Source organism: Homarus americanus, unplaced genomic scaffold (assembly GCF_018991925.1).
Source record: "Homarus americanus isolate GMGI-L3 unplaced genomic scaffold, GMGI_Hamer_2.0 scaffold56241, whole genome shotgun sequence".
Taxonomy (NCBI): Eukaryota; Metazoa; Arthropoda; class Malacostraca; order Decapoda; family Nephropidae; genus Homarus; species Homarus americanus.
This window is the reverse complement of record NW_024740202.1, coordinates 586,886-612,323: the sequence shown is the minus strand read 5'-3', so window position 1 is coordinate 612,323 and position 25,438 is coordinate 586,886. Positions and strand designations below refer to the sequence as shown.

The 25,438-nt window shown below is 38.0% G+C and overlaps 1 protein-coding gene across 1 annotated transcript; it reads left to right on the top strand.

Annotated features, from left to right (window-relative positions):
- Positions 1–1,889: 1,889 nt before the first annotated feature.
- LOC121875283 (proteasome subunit alpha type-5-like) lies at positions 1,890–25,229 on the top strand. Its single transcript, XM_042379745.1, has 6 exons — positions 1,890–2,032; positions 7,713–7,781; positions 10,233–10,386; positions 12,911–13,086; positions 14,115–14,276; positions 24,553–25,229. The coding sequence occupies exons 2-6, from the start codon at positions 7,713–7,715 to the stop codon at positions 24,715–24,717; spliced, it is 726 nt and encodes a 241-aa protein (XP_042235679.1). The 5' UTR covers positions 1,890–2,032; the 3' UTR covers positions 24,718–25,229.
- Positions 25,230–25,438: the final 209 nt, after the last annotated feature.

The window sequence follows — 25,438 nt, the reverse complement described above, 5'->3', positions numbered from 1 at the left end:
GTCAGGAGCAGGGGCTGCGTCAGCAGAAGCGGATGAGGGCTCGTGACAGCAGCTGGGTCCACGACAGCAGCAGGGTGCAGGACATTAGCAGGGAATACCTGCGGTGTAGAGACAGTAGCTGTAGAGCCGATGAGAGCTGCCTCTGGGTGGATAAGCCAGTCTTCCATGTTGCTTGAAGACTGGGAGATTGATCTGTTTCTCCTCCATCCTGTGTGAGTGCGAATCTCCGGGGTCACCATTTGTGGGGTATGGGATTGTGGGGTATGAGATTGTTTGGTGTTCACTCAGGATGGATTGGAGAAAGGAAACTCACGATGTGCTCTCTATATACATGTTGTATTGGATGTACAATGCAGCTTGGTGCTGGGAAGGCAGCATGGTTACAAGCGTGATGTAGAGAGAGCTGGTTGGTGAGGACGCTCAGAGAAGGACAGCTTGTGGGTCGCCATGCTCGCCAGCGGGAGAGAGGACTGCCAGGCAGGCGGAGGAGCGAGGGCCGCCAGGCAGCGGCGGAGGAGGAGGTGTTGCTGGCTGCGGCTGTAGGTAGTAAGAGAGAGATCACCACGAGGTCAGGTCTTAAATAGCGGGGGTAGGCGTGGCTTAGCAGTTGACCCCCGCTCCGTGGTGTATGGCGGCGCTGGTTGACCTAGACCACGAGGCATACACTGGGGAATTGGTGGGGTCGGCTAGGCAGCGACAAACAGCGTTTGTAGGGGAGAATTCCACTACAGGATGTTTGGGTTCACACTCAGGATGGGATGGAGAAAGGAAACTCACAATGTGCTCTCTGTATACATGTTGTATTGGATGTACAATGCAGCTTGGTGCTGGGAAGTGGCAGCGTGGTTACAAGCGTGATGTAGAGAGAGCTGGTTGGTGAGGATGCTCAGAGGAGGACCAGCTTGTGGGTCGTCATGCTCGCCGGCGGGAGCGAGGACCGCCAGGCAGGTGGAGGAGGAGGAGGAGGTGTAGCTTGCTGCGGCTGTAGCTAGAAGAGAGAGGTCACCACGAGGTCAGGTCTTAAATAGCGGGGGTAGGCGTGGCTTAGTAGTTGACCTCCGTGATGTATGTTGGCACTGGTTGACCCAGACCACGAGGCATACACTGGGGAATTCGCGGGGTCGGCTACTCAGCGGCAAACAGCGTTTGTAGGGGAGAAATCCACTACACACCTTTAGGTGCTAATCACTGCCACAATCTGACATACCGTGGTTCTCAACCTTGTTTGCCCCCATACACCCCTTTCACCATGTCAGAATGTCATTCCCCCTCCTTTCCAAGATTGTCTGCCTCAAAAAGTGCATTCCAAATAATATGCGTATAATACTGAAAATCCTTTATTTTTTCCATAATAGTATCAGTTTTCCCCCCCCTGAAAACCTGAGGGGGGGAATTCCCCCCCGGTTGAGAACCCCTGTGTAAGTAGAGTATTCTAATATAGTTCTGGTACATCTATTAACAATATTCAAATATTCTACTCTAATCTCCTTTAACTTCAGCACAGAGTTAAAGCTTAGTGAAGAAAATTAGTATAAAATAATGATATTTTCAGAGGACTACTGTATAATGACGCAGAGAGCTTCCTAAATTTATTGGTATAATTGAAACTGTGTCAGATAAAACTAAAGTATGAAACCAAATTAAAATATAAATTATATAATTTTCTGAGATATATAAATCTAAGTTAATATTAATTTTATTATATATATGCATTATACCATAATTATTAAATGTCAGCTAGGCATGTAAGTTAATTAATGTTCAAAATTTATCAGGAACGTAACCGCTTGACTAACCGTTTGTTTTTTGGAGTTAGCTTATGTGAAGAAAATGCAATTCACTTAATAGATTATCTTATAGTTCTAGATTAATTAGCGCACATTTAATTGGTAATTGTTGCTATAAGAATAAATGATAGCCATTGGTCTTGTTCGTGTAAATTATTATAACATGAGCCTTCGAGCGTGAGGTAAACACCGGCCAAAACACAAGTCATCTCTGTTGCCGCTCTCCCTTGTCATCCTCTGTCAAGGTAAATTTATGACAAACTCTGGGATTCATGTTGCCTATTGAGAATTACCTTAATTGAGGCGAATGTGATATTATTTTAGGGTACTTTCGAGGAACAATTGGTGGGTGATGTGAGAGGTGACAACATGAGGAAGGTTGTGCTGGTCATTCCCAGACTCAACGGTGCACCAAGTTTATTAAATCTTATTCTTGATAAACTCGGTATTTTGTTGTTTATGGAGAAATGCAATGGCTTAATTGAGGAGGCTGTGGTGGTGTGTGAGGTGAAGAGACTTGGTGGTTGATAATCGTCTGAGGTCACCCAGAATAGTTTACCTACATAGTTTGGTAAAACGGTAAATATTTACTTTAAGACATGAGTCCCTAGGGTTTGATAAATATTTTACTCCAGTGTATTTTGGTGTGTTTTAAACGAATCTGACCTTCATTTTGGGCGAAAATTGCTCGTTTTGGCCCCCAACATTAGTGGGGAAGAGTCTGGGAAATCGAGGTTTTTGGGTGGGGGAGAAAATGAGGTTAATATAGAGGGTGAACTTATAGTATCACACCAGTCTTTATTTCCATATTAAAAATATGTATCTCGTTATGTTTACACAATTTTAACCCATTTTTATTCAATGATACTTCCTCCGGAAATTAAGGATAACCGCGATATTAATTTAGAAAGATTATTACTTTCGCTCAGTCACAAGTGTTGCTATGATTTGTTTACTTATGGCGGAGATGGTCTGACCACCTGCTCACGCATCGCTCCAGGCCTCTGACGGGGGTCTAGGTTTTGTTGGTTGGTTGGTAATATAATTTATTTATTAAAAAAAAAATTCAAACTTTCCGTTATGAGTGTTTGGTGGGGAGGAGGGGGTATCTTAAAAAACGTGTGATTTCCGGTGGAAATGAATATCAAATTCGTTTGAAATGCATCAAAATACACAGGAAAAACCTATTTTTGGTCAATTTATAGTATCACACTGCCCCACCAAACATTCATAATGGAAAAATTTTGAATTTTTTTTAATAAATAACAAATTATATTACCAACCAACCAAGAAAACCTAACCTAACCCAACCTAATATAATTTATATTACCAACCAACCAACCAAGAAAACCTAACCTAATCTAACCATTGTTCATGCCCCCCACATCTTACCTTAATCTGTAAATGAATCCAATGATCCTTTATAATCACTAACAGAAAAGTTGCACTTTTTCCGTTTTTTTACTTTATGGCCGAAGAAAACTATTGCGACACGGCCAAATATGTTGTTCTTCACGCAGTGTACACTGGTTATTACACTTTGGACAAAGTACAGTGGGGTATGCTATAACGAACGGATCCTACTACGAATATTCCTATAACTAACGGTTTTACCTATAAAATTGAGAATGCTATAACGAACGCAACTCCTACAACGAACGCGGATGAATACCGGACTATTTCGTCTGGCGCATGAATATTGTTGTACCGCGACCCACAACAAGAGCGTCAGGCGCCATCTTTGTCTCATTGTGTAGCCAGTGCACCACTGTTATTGTTGAAATTTCGTCTTTTGATGTGGGAATAGAGTTATTTGTATAAATATTTTGTTATACAAGTGTACAATTGTGACAATGAATCGTTCAAAGCGAGTGAGAAAGCTCATAACTCTTGAAACTAAGAAAGAAATCATAAAGAAATGTGAGGATGGAACAAGCATTGCGAAACTTAGTGATGAGTATGGGATGGCTAAATTGACTATATGTACGATTTTAAAGAATAAAGAGGAGTTGAAAACAGTGCAAGTGGCTAAGGGAATCTCTAGACTTAGCAAAGCAAGGTGTAATGTGATTGAGGAAACGGAAAATTTACTCTTAGTGTGGATAAAGGAGAAAGAAATGGCAGGTGATAGCATTAGTGAAGCTATAATTTGTGAGAAGGCCAGACAATTGTTTGAGGACCTTAAAGCCAAGACTCCCAATGGAAGTGATAGTGATGTGCCAGTGTTTAGGGGTACCAAGGGGTGGTTTACTGGTTTCAGAAGAAGAAATAAATTACATAGTGTTGTGAGACATGGTGATGCTGCTAGTGCAGATAAGGAAGCAGCTAAGGAACACCATGACATTTTTTTTGAATGTGATTAAAGAGGGAGGCTTTGTTTCTCAGCAGGTATTCAACTGGACCTTTTTGGAAAAAAATGCCTCGTCGTACATACATTACCAGGGAGGAAACTTCTGTCCCTGGCCATAAGCCAATGAAAGACAGGCTTACCCTCCTTCTTTGTGCTAATGCTTCTGGTGACTGCAAAATAAAGCCACTCCTTGTGTACCATGCAGAAAACCCCAGAGCTTTCAAAAACATTAGGAAGACCCGCCTTGGTGTTATGTGGCGGTCAAACCCAAAGGCTTGGGTGACCAGGAATTTATTCTCTGAATGGGTGATTGAGGTGTTTGGACCCAGTGTTCGGGAATATCTCAGGGAGAATAATCTTCCACTAAAAGCTTTGTTGGTGATGGACAATGCACCAGCCCACCCTCCTAATTTGATGGTTGAATTGCCAGAGGAGTTGAACTTCATCACTGTGCACTTCTTGCCACCCAACACAACACCTCTCATCCAGCCCATGGATCAACAGGTAATTTCTAACTTTAAGAAGCTGTACACAAAGGCACTGTTTAGAAAATGTTTTGCGTCCACTTCTTCCAGTGATGTTAGCTTGAAGGAATTTTGGAAGAGTCACTTCAATATTGCAGATGCTGTATTTTTAATTACCCCAGCCTAGAAAGAGGTTACTGTGAGGTGTCTTTGTGCTGCTTGGAGGCCATTGTGGCCTGAATGTGTCCTTCAAAGAGACTTTGAAGGCTTCAAAGAGTTAGAAGAAGAGGCTGTTGTTCATGAAATTGTGGCTCTGGGCAATTCCATGGGCCTGGAAGTGGATGATGATGATGTTGAGGAGTTGGTGGAAGAGCACAGTAAGGAGCTGTCCACTGAGGAGCTGCTTGAGCTTCACAAAGAAGAAAATGAGACACTGAAGCAGAGCTTAACTTCTGAGGAGTCAGGGGAGGAGGAGGACAAGGAGGAAAGCCGCATCATTCCAGTCAAAGATCTCAAGGATGTGTTCTTTTGCTGGAGCAAACTGTCTAAGCTTGCTGAGGATTATCATCCTGATGTTGGTTCTGTGCAAAAGGCCATCAGTGTGTTCAATGACAATGTTATGAACTACTTTTGGAAGGTCCAGAAATCAAGGTTGAAGCAGCCAACCCTGGATACCTTCTTTACAAAGATAACAAAAGAACATACAGACAAAGTGTCTGTGAGACAGTCACCAAAGAGGGCTAGGAAGGATGACTCCTCTCCTTCCACCTCTTCTCAATAATTCTCTCCTCCCCCCTCCTCCCCCCTCCCCCTCTGCCTCCTGTCCTGCATGCTGAACAACACTAAGGTTGTAGTCGTTCAGGAGCTTAAACTTCTTTGCAGAGAATGCAGCTTTCACATTGCAGATTAATTCTTGGTCCATGGGCTGGATTAATGACGTAGTGTTGGGAGGAAGGAAGACCACTTTTACGTTGGGGTGATGATCCAACAGTAGGGGCGAGTGTCCTGGTGCGTTGTCAAGCAGCACCAAAATCTTGAATGGAACATTCTGTTGCTCACAGAATTTCTTCACGTCAGGAACGAAACAGTCATCAAACCAGGAGAGGGACAGAGTAGAGAACATCCACGCCTTACGTGCGGTCAGCCAGTGGACATTTAGCTTGGTCATGTTCTTGTAGGCGTGTGGCTTGCGGGCTGTGTGAATCACCGATAAATTGAGTTTACAGGAACCGGAGGCATTGGTGGTAAAGAGGACGGTGATGCGCTCCTTCTGCAACTTCCGGCCCCGACACTTGCTGGCAATCTTGACAACAAAGGTCTTGGAAGGTAGCTTTTTCCAAAACAGACAGGATTTGTCCATGCTGAACACCTGGTCGTCGGTGTACTGTCCTTCCTCCATAACGTCACGTAAGAACGGAGGAAAATCCCTAGCCGCAACATGGTCAGCACTCGCTTCTTCACCACCAATGTTAATGTTGGTGATCTTGTTCCTCTTCTTAAACCTCTGCAGCCAACCAGAGGAAGCATTGAAGGGTTTGGGCTCTGCAATTCCCATCTTACGTGACACTGCTGCGTACAGTTCACTTGCGTACTCCTGAACTGACCGCGTGTCGACCGCCATGTTCCGTCTTGCCTGACGAATCAAGTAGTGAACAAGTAAATTCTCCGTCTTGAGACGCACCATGTTCTGGCAATACTTGATCATTGAAGCACCTGCAGACTTTGTGATGTTCATGTGTTCTTCTATCTTGGCTGCATCCTTCTTGATTGTCCTGATCGTAGATTCGTTCATGCCATGCTGGCGTTCCAAATCAACCTGTCTCGTTCCTTTTTCTAAATCTTGTACTTCACTTCGTAACTTAGGGCACGTCGTATCTTCTTTGGCTTAGGGCGGCTGGGTCCAAGTTATGCAAGGTTTTTCTGTGGTGGTGGTGGTCCGGTGGCAACCATTCTTATGGAATAATAGATACCGGTATACACGGTGTGGCCGGGAGGGGTGTAACTGACGCGGCTAGGTCAAGCGGCTTCATCCCTCCCGTGGCAGGGCACGTCATATTACATTAAACCAATCACAGCTAGCGGGGAGGGAGGTAAGGATGCGTGGCCTAATCACAGTCCGATACGTCATATGAAGTCACCGATAACGCAACAAAGACATACACTGCGCAACCTACACGCGCCGCTTACCCAACATGGCGGGAGGTTTCAATCCAAAAATGGCGCGGCGCGAGAAGACCGCCAGCCGCTCTCCGCGTATATGAGTAGATGCACCGCGTAAAGTGGGTATTCCGGTTCTGGCGGGGTACCGCGTAAATGTAGAAACGCGTAAACAAGAACCTCGTACAGCGGGGTATTACTGTATTTATAAATTTTGTCAAATACTGTTTTTACGAAATTTGTCATATACATTTTGTCACAGCAAAACATTACAAATTATGAGTAATTTTGAATTAGAGAGATACGAATTATGGGGTTTTCTCTGTACCTTTGTCTTAAAAATGTATACTGTAGTACTTAAATTTTCTTTTATTTATGCCTCAGAATGCCTTTGATGGAGAAAATATCACATTTTCATTAGTATAGCTACTGTACTGGTAAATGATGAAAAAATAAAAAATTATACCTAATAAACAAAAACATTATTTAAAGCAAAAACCTTTTTATTAAAAAAATCATGATTCTTTGCAACCTTGGCCTGTTGAAATGACATTTTAAAACAACATTTGACACCTGTGCCTGAAAATTTATGAAGTTGTTGTTCAGTACATTGTCCTTTGCTGTTGAGGACAGTAATACTTTGTTGTAGTAGAGAGTAAACAGTGATGCTCACAAACATTTCCTCAACCTGATTTTTAATTAAATTTACAATATTCTGAAATGGCAAGATTTTAAGTTTATGGCATTTGGATAATTGTTTATGTTTCTTCCCCACCATAACTACTGTACTGTATAAACTGGACAGTATTTGTGAAGTTTTACAATGGGATAATTTTTTTTTATCTTTAAATTGTTATGAATCAGCTGAAAAATTAATATAAAGTGATGAGGTAAACTGAACCTTTAACATGTAATAAAGAAGTATTTTTACTAACTTTAGTTCTGTTTTTACAGATGTTTTTAACACGTAGTGAATATGACCGTGGTGTGAACACATTTTCTCCCGAGGGACGTCTGTTTCAGGTGAGTGGTACAGTATATGAACTGTACAGTAAACTACTGTAATAGTGTACATTATAGCCTACCTGTACTGTACATCCTTTTCATTCATCATGAGTACAGTTTTACTCTTAATTTTTGATGTTTTGAAAATTATACACATGTGCACAGATACGTGTATATATATACAGGGTGTCCCATAAATTTCCATACGTAGGAAAAATAAATTTTATATGAAAATCCATTTTTATTTATATAATATGCTCTACATGACTACCATTCTGTTGAAAACACTCTTCAATGCATGTCCTCTACTGCTGAAGAACAGGTTCAAGCACAGCTGGAGTTATGCTTGTAATGGCGTTGGTGATACGTTGTACGGAAACTTATGGGACACCCTGTATATATATATATATATATATATATATATATATATATATATATATATATATATATATATATATATATATATATATATATATATATATATATATATATATATATATGCTGATAACCACAAGGAAAAAGATAACACGAAGTTCCCAAGCGCTTTCGTTTAATTCACATCTTCAGGGGTGAGTACAGACTAAGGAGAAATACATAACAAGGCAAATATATATACAGTAGAGGAAGGTCTTGATTAAACCGTACATGTATGGCAGTGGAGGGGATGTTGAAGTAAAATGTTGAATGAGAGTAGCTTTGCCTTTCAATAGAGACATAAGTTTTTTGTTGAACTGGGTGTTAGCTGTGTTGAGAGAATTATTTATGAGCTTAGAATATGTTGCAGCATCACATAAAAGGTCATTCATTTTAGAAATATAATCATCTTTGTTTAAAATCACTACTGTGTTGGCTTTATCTGCTTTAGTAACATAATAATAATAATAACAACAACAACACTGTCATAATAATAATAATAAAGAACCATAAAGAAATGCAAAAATGAAAAAAAAAGACAAAAGTGAGAAACAATATATGAATGTTGTGTTGTCAATAGTAAGAGAAACAATTGAGACCCTGCAATTGTGTGTAATGAGGCAGAGGATTCCAGCAATGCAAGTTATATTCTGCTAATTTTAGTCTGACATTTTATCAGAAAAAAAATTTAATCCTAAAACTACAGTACCTTCACCCTGCTTTGGGAATGCTTCTTAGGGAGGCTTCTATGCCCAGAACCCCCAAATTTTTTGTCCGAATCTTCCAAAATCCGGGTCCAGATTTTTTTAGTTAAACCAACACTACACTGTATATTATCAAAATGTTAACTAAATTTCAGATTGACCAACATTTTTTATGTAAAAATGCAAAAATTTTCAAGAGCACAACTTTCTCGATGTTTACTCCACTGGAAACAAAGGTAAAAATAGAACCGATTCTTGGCGGATAAGTCGATCAGCTGATGCGCGCACCAAAACATGTGTTTCATGTAAGGCTGTCGTTGATAGAATTTGCACTTGTTAATAGAACTGAAAGTCCTTACGGGAGGTAATTCGTTAACTGAAATCTCGTAAATTGAACCGCTCGTTAATGGAGGGTTCACTGTACAGAGTACTGTACTACAGTATATGAACAGCAGGAATGGGGTGGGAAAAAGTAATACAGTTGAAGGTGACTGAAAAAGACATTGAAGTATACACTGTACATAGACTCGAAGCTGTCCTTTGAAGTGTACAGATGAACACTTCCAATAAGATCAGAATTCTTTTCTGTTACCGTACAGTACTTTTTGAACTGATAAGGCCTCATTATAAGTTTAGCTAATATATCTTTTACACCTATAAAAATAAATATGTGGCAATGATAGAAAGTGTACATTGGAGGGCTGCTAGACTGATTAGAAGTAAGGCTGGAAAGGTTCAAGTTACCTACCCTGGCACTATAGAGGGGATATAATAGAGGTTTAAAAATATGAATAGCCATTATGACAAGGAAGTGAGTGATATTCCCAAACAAATTAAAATGTAGTTACACGAAGACATATTTTGAAATTAAGGAAGGAGCAATGTAGAATCAACTGAAGGAATATACACTTACCCAAAGAATAGTGGACATGTGGAACTCACTCTCATAGTGCACCATCCATTCAAACCTTTAAGCTGCCTAGATTCCATAAGTTTTGGAGTAATCAGCCAGCGTTAAAAGACTTTGAAGCCAAGATCATTGTGAATAGATACCAACCTGACAGAAGCAATATGGACATAGAAGCATGTGCCGGAGTCCAGTAATTCTACCTAAGTAGCTGTGCCATTTCAGATTCTTCCTGGAACAACATCCTCATTCAATTACTCTGTATAAATTTACTCTGCATATTTGTCTCATCACTCAGAATTATTATGATATACAGTACATAAACCATCATCTCCTGATCCTCCAACTCTTCAAGACCTCCTGGGACCTAGTTCCTAAATACACACTGCAGTTGAAATCCTGCTGGAGCCTTATGTCACCTTACTGTACACTTTTGCTCCCTAGGTCGAGTATGCTATCGAGGCAATCAAGCTGGGTTCCACCGCCATTGGCATCCAGACTAGCGAGGGTGTTGTCCTGGCCGTAGAAAAGAGGATCACATCGCCTCTCATGATCCCCAGCACCATCGAAAAAATTGTTGAGATTGACAGACACATCGGTAAGAGTACAATCACATTTTATTGTAGTATGTTTATTTCATGGATTATTACACAGGTTGAACAGGTATTGACTGTATTTTACTACACAGAATGGAAAATATGTATTGTATAATTTTTACTACATACTGTAGGATGGAAAAATATACAATATTGTACAGTATTAGATGGAAGAGATATTTGGTATTGAATTTATTTGGTAACTAGCAGAATCGCCGCACTCCGGGCGGCTCATCCGCTAGGCAACAGTAGGACGCCACCCTCCGGGAGGCTCCACATTGTCTCACTGTTCAGTCCCCAAAACTTCTTCTTCCATTAATAGTTCATTAACGGTGTATGTAAGTTGTTTTTCACTACAACAGTACAGCAAAGTATATTTTTTTAGCATTAAACTGTTATTATTTTATTGTCTAATCATCACTACATATAACATCATCCATCATCAATACATATAAGACCATCCATCATCAATAGAGATCGGTAAAGTAGTTTCCGAGATTCTCGTGCGGACACACGTACAAACAAACAAATACACAGACATACTTCTTTGTTACATATATATATATATATATATATATATATATATATATATATATATATATATATATATATATATATATATATATATATATATATATATATACTCCCCGACTTACGGGTTAGGGACCAAATCCAGGTCAAGTGACGAGATAAAAAAAATCCCTCAAAATTTTTTTTTTTAATTTAATTTTTTTTTTTTAAATAAAAATCTACAATGAAATACAGTACATTAAACGTAATAAATAATGAGGAATGGATACAGTGTGATGTGAGCACTTACCTTAAATGTAGTCAGCAGCAGAGGCTTTCACACCAGAGCTTAAGATCAAACTGGTGTGAGGAGAGACTGGTGCCTGGCAGGTGGTGGCTGGCCCACATCACCCCAGGCACACACTTGCATATTTGTGCACACTGCCGCTGCCTTTTCAAATGATAGGTGAATACTGTATTGTTTTAATATAATAAATTTCTAATAAAGTCAGTTGTATTATAATAATATACAATATTGAAAATCAATTTCTGTAAGATGGAGACATTATAGTTATGTTGGTGCTACCTGGCAACCCCTGGTAGTGGAGAGGGGCCAGTTGCCACCTGTCAGGTTTCTCCTTCCCTTCAAGAAAACACCTAACATGGTGCAGTGAATTTAGCTGTGAACCTGAACCTCAAGATGCTGCTCTCATGCCGTCCGGGGTTTTCAACGCCCTCCAGGACCCCCTGTGGCCACCTTTCTTCAGCGACACCGGCGATTCTGGCGCAAGCCATCGTCTCGCTGCAGGCAAGTTTGGCATCAATGTCAGCCCCACGTCAGTCATCTCAGCCACGAGTCTCTATGGCCTCTGCACCTAAGAAATATGACCTGGAGATGTCCTCAGCGGCCTTTCGGTCCTGGGGGCGCTCAACTGAGTGCTGGTTGCAGCTCAACAAGTGGCCAGATGCTGATGCCGTCCTACATATCCGTCTCCTGTGTGTCCCTGTTCTCCAGCGTGCCTTGGATGCAAGGTTCACTACTACTCAGTGGGGGGCCATGGCCCCTGTGGAGGCTTTGGATGCCATCAGCAAATTTGTGCTACATGCTTCAAATCAGGCAGTGCGTTAGGTCTGATTTCTTCAGTGATGTTCAGGCTCCTTACGACCCAATCACTGCTTATTTCTTGTGATGCTCCCAGCAAGCCATGGACTGTGGATTTCAGTGCCCCCAGTGTGACAGTGATATTTCAAAGTACAGCTATTCCCCGACTTACGACCTACTCGACTTATACCACCCGGACTTACGACCGCCTCAGTCGTACCAAAATTTTGTCAAATTACGTATTTTCGAGTCCCAACATTAGTGATTGTGTTGTGTACTGACAAAACTTTCGTTTGTAATTCACTTTAAAATGGCTGGCAAGCTTAAAAGTGAGAGTTTTGTGGTGCTGAGAAGAAAAAGAGACACCATTTTAGATTTTCTATGTACAGTATTACCCCGCTTTTTACACTGTTCACTTTCCGCGATTTCTCATTTAGTGGTACCTTGCCAGAACCGGCCGGACTTTCACTTTCCGCGGTGCATCAACTCATATACGGGGTGAAGTATAATTTTTTTTTTATTTAGCTCATAAAATTCATACAAATTACCCGGCCAGAATAACATCACTCGGGAAACATGTAATTTTTATAACTATGGATACCATCTGAATATGAAGCATAATATTGTTTCATTATCATCAACATCAGTGATGTGGTGCACATGGTGTTTTCAAGGTAAATATGTAAGAAACTTACATAATATATGGCCTAAGTGAGAAGTAGGAACTACATTTCAGATGAAAATTATTTACCAATGTGTAGGATATGCCTTCTCTCTAGAACCACTGAGTTTCTTCACTTTCTCTTGCATTTTATGCCAAGGCTGACCTAAATTAGCCATATATATACAATTATTTGCTGGAGTTTCCTTGAACCACCTTTTTCCTCATCTTAATCCAGTTTTATCATCACCAGGTTGTGCTGTGTCAGGGTTGGTGGCAGATTCTCGAACATTAGTTGACCACGCACGCACTGAATGTGCCAACCATTGGTTTGTCTATAATGAAAACATGAAAGTGGAGTCGGTAGCTCAAGCTGTATCAAACCTTGCCATCCGCTTTGGTGACTCAGATGATGATGGTCCAGCAATGGTAACTATTAATGTTTTCGTACATGGAAGATAATAATTCAGTCAGTTTTCAAAAGATATGGAGTAGGAGAGTCAGTGAATGAGTATTTAAACTCCAGAGCAGTTATATAAGGTACATGTGGAGAAACAATTGATGGTTTGGCAGAAGAGGTACAAGGATATACTTGATGTGCTTAAGAGGCCAAATACTGTACTGATTTATTCCCTTTTGTCCCAGTAAATATATCTACTTGACACATATCCAACAGGGAAGATTGCTCAATCAACAACAAATGGAAGATTTTTTATTTGAAAAAAGAACATTTAATAAATTCATAATGATAATTTAAATATACTGTAATGGCTTATTGAACTACAATACTAGAGGTTAACAGTACCCTCATGATATTTGTTAGTACAACATAGTGAACTTTATGTGGTTTGTCTTGTTGCTAATTGATTTTTATTGAGCACTTGTCTTACTGGTAAATACTTCCCATGGATAAGTGAAGTATTTCAGCTTGGCTGGAATAGTATTTTGGTATGCTCTTTGTGCCAGCACATAAGTGATTAAATGACTGAAGGTGAAGCACAGTACAGGGTACAGCACTCTACTTCATATGGAGGTTCCAATTATTGAACCAGTTACATTTGGCCAAAATGGATATGGTATTAGGCTTCGTGCACTCTTCAACCTACTTATGTTTCTAAGGTTGGAGGTCACATAGTGAACTGAAGAGAAGATCAAGAAGGAAGTGAAAGGATAGGGTGAGGGGGATGTAATAGAGTGGGAGGTAATGGGTATCCAGGAAGCAGTGGTGCGTGTGCATGTGAGAGAGAGAGCTGGATTTAGGGGATGGATGTGCTGATAATGGGTTATGCTGTGATTAACCCTCATCTATTGATATGACTTGAGAAAACTACTTTTTATTTAAGTAGTAAATTGTTGCATTATGTTGGAGCTTGTGTATTCAATAGTGCAATGTATTAAAGTTTAGAAAATTTAGAAGATTTGAATACCAATGTGTTATTATTACTTTATTTTAACAGAGTCGTCCTTTTGGTGTGGCTATGCTGTTTGCGGGTCTTGATAAATCAGGTGCACAGCTCTACCATATGGATCCATCAGGGACTTTCCTGGAGTTTGGTGCTAAGGCCATTGGCTCAGGATCTGAAGGAGCACAGCAGTCTCTCCAGGAGTCTTATCACAAGGTTAGCCAAGAGCTTCTTCAACACTTTGTGTCTCTAATCTGATGTGCAGACAAATGTGGATTACACTAAATATCCCTTCAGTTTGATGATTGTTTAATTGACAAAAGTTATTATGAGTGAATATGCACTACAGGGCGTCCTCACTTAACGTCGGGTTTACGTTCCTGAAAACACGACGTTGTGTGAAACAACTTTTAAGCGGATAAATTTTTCCCATAAGAAATAGATAAAATACAGGAATTATGTTCCCAGCCTTCCTTTGCCCCATGAAAAAAGTTACATGTACAGAAAATCATTGCTATTTATATAGTAAATAGTATATAGAACTACAGTACTATGGTCCCTCGGTTAACAAACGGTTCGATTAACGAAATTTCGGTTAACGAATTACCTCCCATAAGGATCTTCAATTCGGTTAACAAATAAAACTTCATTTCAATTCAGCAAGTCAGTAATCTGCTCTATGTTTACATTCGTTTCCAGTGGAGTAAATATAAATAAAAGTTGTGCTCTTTAATATTTTTGCATATTTTAAATTATAATTATTAGTCATTTTAACATTTACCTAACATATTGATAATATATGCAGTACAGCTAGGGAACTAGTGTTTTGTGCGCCCATCAGATGCCTGACTCAGCCAACAGGCGTCAGTTGGGCTCTGTTGACAGTGGAGTGAACATCGATTTTGTTGGTGTCTTGAATATTTTGCATTTTTAATTGAAATTATTGGTCATTCTGAAATTAAGTTAACATATTGATAATATATAGCGCAGTGCAGTGTTGATTTAAATAAAGTAATCTTGAATTATACCTAGTGAACTTCAAATTTTATGGGTGAAATGACTGCATCAAGCATGGGTCCCCTGAAAGGCGATTTCTCCTCCATCCCCACTTCCTTCTCCTCTCCCTTCTCTTCCATCCCCACTTCTAATTCCCATCATCATCATCATCAACCAGGAACCTTCTACATATACACCTCAAAGTAAATGTACTGTACTGCATTTTGGGTCTTTGTATGTACTTTTCGGTGAGCTGGAACCAATTACCCAATATCCCATTGAAACAATGGATTCGGTTAACGAAATTTTCGGTTAACGAACGATCCTATGGAACGAATTGTGTTCGTTAACCGAGGGACCACTGTACAGTAAAGCCTCGAGTAACGACATTAATTTGTCCTCCAATATTGCAGTGTAAGGTGAATCGTCTTATCGCGAATCATTAATTCCCATTAAAATACAGCAATAATAATGAGATGCGTTCCCAAGTGTGACCTTTTCATATCTTTTGTGTGGCTTTTTACCTTCTTTCCCCCCTAAACAATACAATTAATGAAAATTGCAAACTATATTCTTTAAATAATGTTTCTGAATGCACCTTATACAATATAAATGAATAATTGGTCACACAAGAGGAGATGGGACGCCATCGTTTTCATTTGTGTTTACAGCCGGGAGTCCGGGACGATAGCTCTACACGAGAAAATGAAAATAAGACCCTGGTTGTAGCTGTCGTAAATCTAATGTAAAAAAATTTAATATATATATGTTTTAAGTAACTTTATTTAATGTTAATAAATGGAACAATTGAAGTAGCTAACCACTAATGGCAAAGAGAAAAAAAAAAGAGATGGATTAGGAATGCCAACATATACGTGTGCACTCAAGGAAAAATAGTCATTTATCTTAAGAATATGTACAAAAGATTCATTAGTGTTTATTACGGAATATGTATTTGATTGAATTAATGTTTATATATGTGAAGTGAACAATGCAATTCATTAATTATTTGTAGAATATTAAAACCACAAGAGGAGACAAGACGGCATTGTTTTCGTGAGTAATGATGGTTCTACATAAGAAACTTAAGAAAATAAGACCCTGGTTGTAGCTGTAGTGAACTTAATTTAAAAAAATTGAATACCTCTGTGCCAATGGAATCGCTGGAATCGATTCCTCAAAGTAAGCAAATACTGTCATATAGTTATAGGGGGCAGCGCAACTAAAAGGCCTCCCCCATGCATCACGGTCACGGGATTGCTAATCTCTGTCATGTCATCACAGCTGTCTTGGAAGGACAGCATGAAAATGTATTAAATATTTAAATTTTATTTTATTTGGGGAATACAATAAACTTAAGAAAGTAGTGAAAGATGTTTATTCCTTACTTCTTTGGTAAGTAAAATATTTTTGTTGTAATTACCAAAATCTAATTTCCTTTAAAAAATAATATCAATAATTTGGAATTAAACATGTACAGTATTTCTTATCTGTTTACTTTACAGAAATATAATTTCCCTAGTATTAAAATAATGCCAATCATTTTGGAAATAAATACATAACTTTGATCATTATTTTTATAAACATTACTCCTTCACAACTTCAAACATACACTAATGCCAATTGTTGATCAATCATAATAATTAATTGAAGCCTATATTGGGAACGTAATACATTTTTTATTCAAACACATTCATGCAGCAGTGTTATCACAAAGAAACCTAAAAACTGTACGTAACAAAGATATTTGTTATCAGTCAATCCTCTTAATTACCGTATATACTCGTCTATAACCCCCCTCGTTTATAGGTCGACCCTAATTTTTTTTACCAAGAAATCGTTAATTTATGATATTCCTCGTTTACAGTTTGACCCACGTTTTTGAGGGTAATGGAACAACAAAACCTTCAGTAAAAACACTCTACGTCCTATAAACTGAGGCTCACCGTGCCTGAAACACGAGTGCCGAAGGCAAATTGTTTACCATTTATTATTACGACACTACACTGAAACTCGGGTAGTTTCAACAAAAATATTGTATATTTCCATTCAAGTATTTATTCAAGTCAATTAGGAGGGAATATTATTGTAATACAACAGTTTTTTAACTAAACCATTCGAAAAGCGATTACGGTAACATCTTTTGAACGAAAGAAAGCGAAAGTCATTGTTTTCGTCACGATTTTATTCCACTTTCCACTGTAATACGTACGTAATTTCAGCAAAAATATTACATTTCCATGAATGTAGTATATCAAGCACAGTATGAATAGAATATCATTGTAATATATCAGTATTTTAACCGAAAACTATTAAAAAAACGAGTAACATCTCAAGAACATCGGAAGCTTAGGTAAAGTCTTTTGTTTTCGTCATGTATTTCATCCTATTTTACATTGAAATACATCACGTTTCAGCAAAACTACTATTTATTTCCGAGAATATATTCATTCAGGTGCAGTTTAGGTAAAATATACATGTGATGTAACAGTTTTTTAACTGAAAACGATTCGAAAAACACGTACCCTCTAGCCCTGTTCAAGAAGAGGACTGGGAGAAGCTGTTTGGTGCTGCAGACGATGACAAGGAAAATGATTTTGATGGATTTTAATGAAAATATTCAGAAATATGGTATCGTAGTATTTATTCAAGTCAATTAGGAAAGAATATTATTGTAATACAGTGGCCCCTCGGTTAACGAACTCAATCCGTTCCAGAAGGTCGTTCGTTAACCGAAACGATCGTTAACCGAAACCATTGTTTCAATGGGTTTTTGGGTAATTGGTTCCAGCTCACCGAAAATTTCCTAAATTCAACAAAAATGGTAGAAAAGTTCACTTACTTTGAGGTGTGTATGTAGAAGGCTCCTGGATGATGATGATGATGATGGGATTTAGAATGGGGGTGGAGGAGAAGGAAGAAGAGAAGGCATTGGGGTGGAAGAGAAGTCACCCCATGGTGCCATTTCACCCATAAAATTTTAGCTCTCTGGTTTAATTCAAGATTATTTTCTTTAAATCAACGCTGCACTGCATTATATATTGTCAATATATAAAATATATTTCAAAATGACCAATAATTTGCTTGGAAACACAGAAAAAAAGCGTTTAGTTGAAGAGAGTCTCAAGCAAGATGTTACCTCCAGTGAAAACAGAGAGAGACTGACGCCTGTTTGCTGTGTTAAGAGGCTGGATGCCGCGCATTAAACTAGTCACTTTACCTTCAATTTTGTTCAATAATTGTTAAAATGACTAAAAAATTGAATATTAAACTTTTAAAATTATTGAATAGTATAAACTTATTGATATTTACAAAAATAGTAAGGAATTTAAGCCCTAGAACCGATTAATGTATTGGCGGACTGATACTAAAGCTGGTTGCCCGGTCAGTGCAAGCGAAAACATGTTGAGGTCGGTTCGTAAGAAGTTCGTTAAGCGAATTTTTTTTCGTTAACCGAATTGAAGATCCTTATGGAAGGCAGTTCGTTAATCGAAATTACGTTAACCGAGGTGTTCGTTAAACGAGGGGTCACTGTACAACAGTTTATAACTGAAAACCATTCAAAAAGCGATTACGGTAACATCTTTTGAACGAAAGAAAGCGAAAGTCATTGTTTTCGTCACGATTTTATCCCACTTTCCACTGTAATACGTACGTCATTTCAGCAAAAATACAGTGGTCCCTCGGTTAATGAGCACAATCCGTTCTAGAAGGTTGTTCGTTAACCGAAAAGCTCGTTAACCGAAACCATTGTTTCAATGGGTTTTTGGGTAATTGGTTCCAGCTCACTGAATATTGCCTAAATTCAACAAAAAAGGTAGTAAAGTACACTTACTTTGAGGTGTGTATGTAGAAGGCTCCTGGATGATGATGATGATTGGAATTAGAATGGGGGTGGAGGAGAAGGGAGAAGAGAAGGCATTGGGGTGGAAGAGAAGTCATTGGGGTGGAAGACAAGTCACCCCATGGCACCATTTCACCCATAAAATTTTAGCTCTCTGGTGTAATTCAAGATTATTTTCTTTAAATCAACACTGCACTGCATTATATATTGTCAATATGTAAAATAAATTTCAAAATGACCAAAAATTTGCTTGCAAACACAGAAAAAGCATTTAGTTGAAGAGAGTCTCAAGCAAGATGTTACCTCCACTGAAAAGACACAAAGACTGACGCCTGTATGGTGTGTTGGCAGGCTGGATGGTGCGCCACAAACTAGTGACCCTACTTTCTATTTTGTTCAATAATTGTTAAGATGACTAAAAAATTTAATATTAAGCTTTTAAAATTATTGAATAGTATAAACTTCTTGATATTTACTAAAAGGGTAAGGAATATAAGCCCTAGAACCGATTACTGTATTGGCGGACTAATACTACAGCTGGTGGACCGCCAAATGCAAGCAAAAACATGTGGAGGTCGGCTCGTAAGAAACTCGTTAATCGAGGGATTGCTCGTTAACCGAAGTTAAGAATCTTATGGAAGGTAACTCGTTAACCGAAATCTCGTTAACCGAGGGAACACTGTATTACATTTCCGTGAATGCATTATATCAAGCACAGTATGAATAGAATGCCATTGTAATATAACAGTATTTTAACCAAAAACTATTAAAAAAACGAGTAACATCTCTTGAACATGGGAAGGTTAGGTAAAATCTTTTGTTTTCGTCATGTATTTTATCCTATATTACATTAAAATACATCACGTTTCAGCAAAACTACTTTTTATTTCCGAGAATATATTCATTCAGGCACAGTTAAGGTAAAATATATGTGTGATGTAACAGTTTTTTAACTGAAAACGATTCGAAAAACACGTGTACCCTCTAGCTGATACGCTGGAATTCTTACAATTTGATGATCATTTTGAATATAAACATCATAGATTTTGCAAGGAATCCAGCAATGTCAATTATATTATCCTAACTTTAGTTTGAGGTATTATTTATTACTATACCTTAAAATCTAGTGTTTTCCCCCAAACATTTCTCAGAGAGGGAAGAGCCAGCGAGTGTGAGAAGAGGGGGAGGGAGTTGAGTCCATTATTTGAATGGACATTAACTTGGCGACTGTATTTCTCTATTTCTCTTAAATATTAATTGTGTGGTGTACCATCATAAAATTAAGATGTTATTTTTACTAGAACATAGTTATTGTGTCGGGGAAAAATGGAGTTTGGGGGTCCGCCCGGTCTCTATTTCAATTAATCCCATATGTTATGTTGTTCATTTTACGCGAGCGAGAAAATTTACGCGGGCCTCCATGGGTTCAATTGAAATTGACCGCGTAAAGTGAGGGTTCACTGTATCAGGTTACTCATTCGTGGGTGGGGGATTAGTGGGTCTTATGACCTGAATATGTCTTGAATAAAGATAGAAGCTAAAGTATTTTGAGAGGAAACCTGACCTGACCTGATGCAATGTCAAGGTGAGGTAGGGTGGGGGATTAGTGGTCTCTTATTACTGACCTTCTCATGGAATGTATATGAAGGGTACAGGTATTAATAAGCTCAAATTATTACAGTAATATATCTTTAGTCATTAATAAAAAACAAATAAACAATATTTTGTTCAGTAAGAAAGTGATGCAGACAACCTTTTTAGGGGTGTGCGGTCAGTTTCTACCAGTCTCTGTACGGAACTAAACAAAGAATTTATTTGAAATACTTTGTTACATTCGGTACCATAATATCCTGACCCTGTGAAAAAGCCATAATTTTGAGCAACATTACTGTACTCACCTTGTACTCCAATGTACAGTATGTTCTCAAATTTTGCGAGTTTTTTATTTGGACACAAAAAAAAAACTATACAATTTCAAATTTCAGCGGGTTTGAGCTGCCTGCCAACGTTCAGACGTGCACAATCGTGTAAACAGCGTCATTTCTCTTATGTACAAAAGATTCATTATTGTTTATCACTGAATATCTTTTTTATTGAATTAATGTTTGTGTGCAAAATGAGCAATACAATTCATTACTAATATGTAGAATATTAACACACGAGGAGACGAGACGGCATTGTTTTCGTTAATGTTTAGAAAACCAGTGACTGACTGGTTCTACATATAAAACTGAAGAAAATATGACTCTGGTTGTAGCTGTAGTAAAATTAATGTAAAAAAATTAATATGGTTGTTTTAAGTAATGTTAGTTAATGTTAATAAATGGAACAATAGAAATACAGTGGGGTATGCTTTAACGAACGGATTCTGCTACGAATATTGCTATAACGAACGGTTTTACCTATAAAATTGAGAATGCTATAACAAACGAAACTCCTACAACGAACGCGGATGAATACGGGACTATTTCGTCCTGCGCACGAATATCGTTGTATCGTGGCTCACAGCAAGAGCGTCGGGCGCCATATTGGTTCAATGTGTAGTCAGTGCACCACTGATCTTGTTAAAATTTTGTCTTTTGATACGGAAATTCGTGTTATTTTTATAACTATTTTGTTATACAAGTGTACACAATTGTAATAATGAATCGTCAAAAGCGAGTGAGAAAACTAATAACCTTTGAAACTAAGAAAGAAATTATAAATAAGCGTGAGAATAGAACAAGCATTGTGAAACTTAGTGATGAATATGGAATGGCTAAATCGACTATATGTACGATTTTGAAGAATAAAGAAGAGTTAAAAACTATGTAAGGCTAAGGGAATCTCTGCCTCCTGTCCTGCATGCTGAACAACACTAGGGTAAGATAAAGTACCGTATTTTTTACAATTTCCACAGAAATTTTTCATTGTTAAGTGGTTGTATTTGGGGGCCTGGAACGAATTAATCCTATAACGAACGAGGTTCTAGAACCTATTAGATTCGTTATAACATACCCCACTGCTAACCATTAATGGTAAAGAAAAAAAGTGAGATCGCGTATGTAAGTGCGCACATGTGAAAACATATCGTCATTACTCTACATAAGAATATGAAAGCAACACTTGTTTACTGTTCATGTATATATATATTTTAATTAATGTTTCTGAATTTACAAAAGAAATTCTACCCACCAGTGGTGGTAAAGTTGAAAACATAAAGACAGCCAATGTTGTTGTGTGTGTTTTTACTTGGATGACGAAGTTACCAAGTCATCAGGTTCAACTCTAGCTGAAGCTGTAGAACATAAAAAGTTTTTCTGTGTTGTTTTTAGTTTTTATTTAACTTTATCTGTGTTATTTTTGTTGGTTTATTAGGATGTTGCTTTATTACAGGTAGTAATTTGCCAAAAAAAGTAGGGTAAATATGGCAAAATTTAGCCAAACATGGAAAGTACCAGACTCAAATTAATTTTCTCCATAGGAAGTTGTATTTTAATTTTGCGAGGTTTTTACAGTCTAAATGGATGTTCAAATATGAGAGCCTACTGTACTAAGCTAAGGACTAAAATCTTTATCTCTTGTGCAAACTATGGGATGTTTATATCCAAATTAACTGCTATCTTGCAAGGATTCCAGCAATGCAACTTATATTCTGCTAAGTCAAGTAAATTACTGAAAAAGATTTTGGCTAGTGCAAACTATGGGAAGTTTATACTCCAATTAATCACCATTTTGCAAGAATTCCAGCAATGCACGTTATATTCTGTTAAGAAGTCTGACATTTTATAAGAAAACTTTAAGCCTAAAATTGCCTTCATCTCATTAATCATTACCACCCACTGCCATCTGTCTACCCTGCTGGCTGGGAGGGGGGGTGTTGACAGTCTGGAGCCGGGTGCATAGTAGGGATTATAAAAGAAGGAGTTTTAAGTTTTTTGCTTATAAAATGACGCTGACTTGACTTAACTAAATATGACTTGCAGTGTTGGAATTCTTGCAAGATGGCAATTAATTTGAGTTAAACAACCCATAGTTTGCACTAAACATAAAATGTTTAGTAATTTACTTAGTATATTTGAGTACAGGTTGCAATAATGTATGCGTTGTTGCAGTTGCAAGCTTCTTGACATCACTAGTGTATAATGTGTCTCCATATGCCCTCATTTATTCACTGATCAGTTGTCTAAGTGAAAAAGTAGTCAAATTGAGCCATCATGTATCAATTAATTTTAAAATAAAAATTATAAAGTCAAATGTTATAAGACAGTAGTTTAGTGCTGTTTAAGTGTTCTTGGCATGTCACCTCACCATTCCCATCCACACACCAATCATGTAAGGATGTGGCTAAACACAATGCAATATTTCATAACGCCGGGAACCTTGGACCCCAAACCCAGAGCAGAAAGGTTTGGAGTGATTTTCTCGGCATTTTCTCAGATTTTCCGGTAATTGCTTTATCATTATTTATCATTTTTATACATTTAATACATTCACCGTAGGCTGAAGTAGGTTTTACTGTATCAAGTGTCTCAGGTTTCTCTGTAAGTGTGAGCGTATTAATGGAATGAATCTCGATTTAGCGAACTAGTTCACTAAATCAAGCGAAAAATAATGAAAAAATGACTCGCTAAATTGAGCGTTCGTTATATCAGATTCCGTTAAATCGAGAGTATACTGTAGTTTAAGAAGAAAGAAACTGTAATTATTCTTTCAGCACAAATTGTGTTTTTTACTTATGTTGATTGGAGGTCCTACAGAGCCTTTTACAGGCCATTTTTCATAATAATAATAAAAAACTGTGAAGGAACTAGGTTAGGTTACATTAAATTACGATACCCCCTCGAGGGAAATGTATCACTGTACAGTATCAATACTTAAGCTAAGGTTACCTTGTACATCTTGGCTAAGGTCATACTTCTATCCAATGGTGTCATGATAGGTAGTGAACTGGTGTTTGATTATGTAACATGAACAATGGAGCCGTCTTGTAGGTGAAAGTGTCGTGTCAATGAGTCTGACAACTCTACTTAACATGCACAGTGAATCAGTGAGGAGGTTAATTAAGGTTTTGTTTTGTATACACTACACAGCATAAACAAGTTAAGGTTATGAGGAGGTACTGTTTGTGTGTTTGAGAATACAGTACTGTATTTCTTTTTGTTTCCTTGAACTATTCCTATAACTTTCTATTATATATGTCATTGCTTTTCTGTTTTGTTAGTTTTCTTCTCCTTTATTTGAAGTTTCTCTATCCCTTCATCCACCCCACACAAAATTCGGAGTGTGTTTAACGTAATAGATAGCAAGAGAGAGAGAGAGAGTGTGTGTGAGAGTGTGTGGTGTGTGTGTGTGTGTGTTTTTTTTTTTTTTTTTAACATCCTTGAGGTTATTTTATATTTCATGTCCAGTCATGGACAAAAGTTTGCTCCCAGTGGTGAAATTGGATCACAGGAATGAGTCTCCAAATTTACTTACCCGACTGTTTTATATCATTTGTGGTTGACCCTGACTGAACTGTTCTTGTCATTCACCAATAGGTTAAGGTTTTTTCTTCGGTAGATCTGCACTTGAGGAATTTTTTTAATTCAAAACTTGTCACTTTCCTTCTGCCTTGAACAATTTAGAAGTAGTGTACTGTACGGTAACGCTAACCATTTTCTTATGCTTCAGTCGATGACATTGCAAGAAGCTCTCAAGATTGCACTGACAGTGTTGAAGCAGGTGATGGAGGAAAAAGTGAGTGGGTCCAACGTTGAAGTAGCGGCCGTCACCCCAGACAAGGGCTTCCACCGCTACCCACAGAATGAAGTAGAGGCCATCATCTCAGAACTTTAATTGGCTATTGAAACATATATATATAGAATGATTTTTCTAAGTGATGTTTTAGGACATTTGAAAGTCTTGGCACACTTAACTAAAAGGAAATGTTTTGAGGTAACCGGAAAAAGTTTGTGTTTATGTGTCTTGTCAAGTTAAAGGAAAGCACGGTGTCCACTGCCATTCTTGTGCATCTTTATTATATTGTATTGAACTGTAGGTACCTTATCTTAAATCTTGTCAAGAAAAACTTATTTTGATATTGAGGTTAAGAAATAAGTTTTTTCAGTGGTTTATAAATTTTTTAAGTTTTGGCTCTTTAATGAAACATAATCATCAGTCAGTAGCATATATATATAGCATTATAACTCCTTGAAATGGGAAGCTATTAGAGAAAAGTTCACCCGAGGGAGATGAAAATAAAAATATGGAAACTGATGAGAGCTTTTACAGCTGCTTTTGTTATCAGGAATAATTAATTATTATGCATGTACTGTACTGCAGTTTTTCTAATTAAAGAAAATATGTTGTTTGTTTGTTTCATGCAAAATGCCTATCTGTATATTTATGGTTTGTTTGATGTTGAATGTAATACTGTATTCATCCTCGGATCTTGAGAACTTTTTGTAGGGGGAGAACTCCAGCAGAACATAAGATATTATCTACCAAGGCAGTTGTAGAGAATAAGTGTGGGGATCATATGAAGATTACTCCCATTCCGCCTCAGAATAAAGTAGGA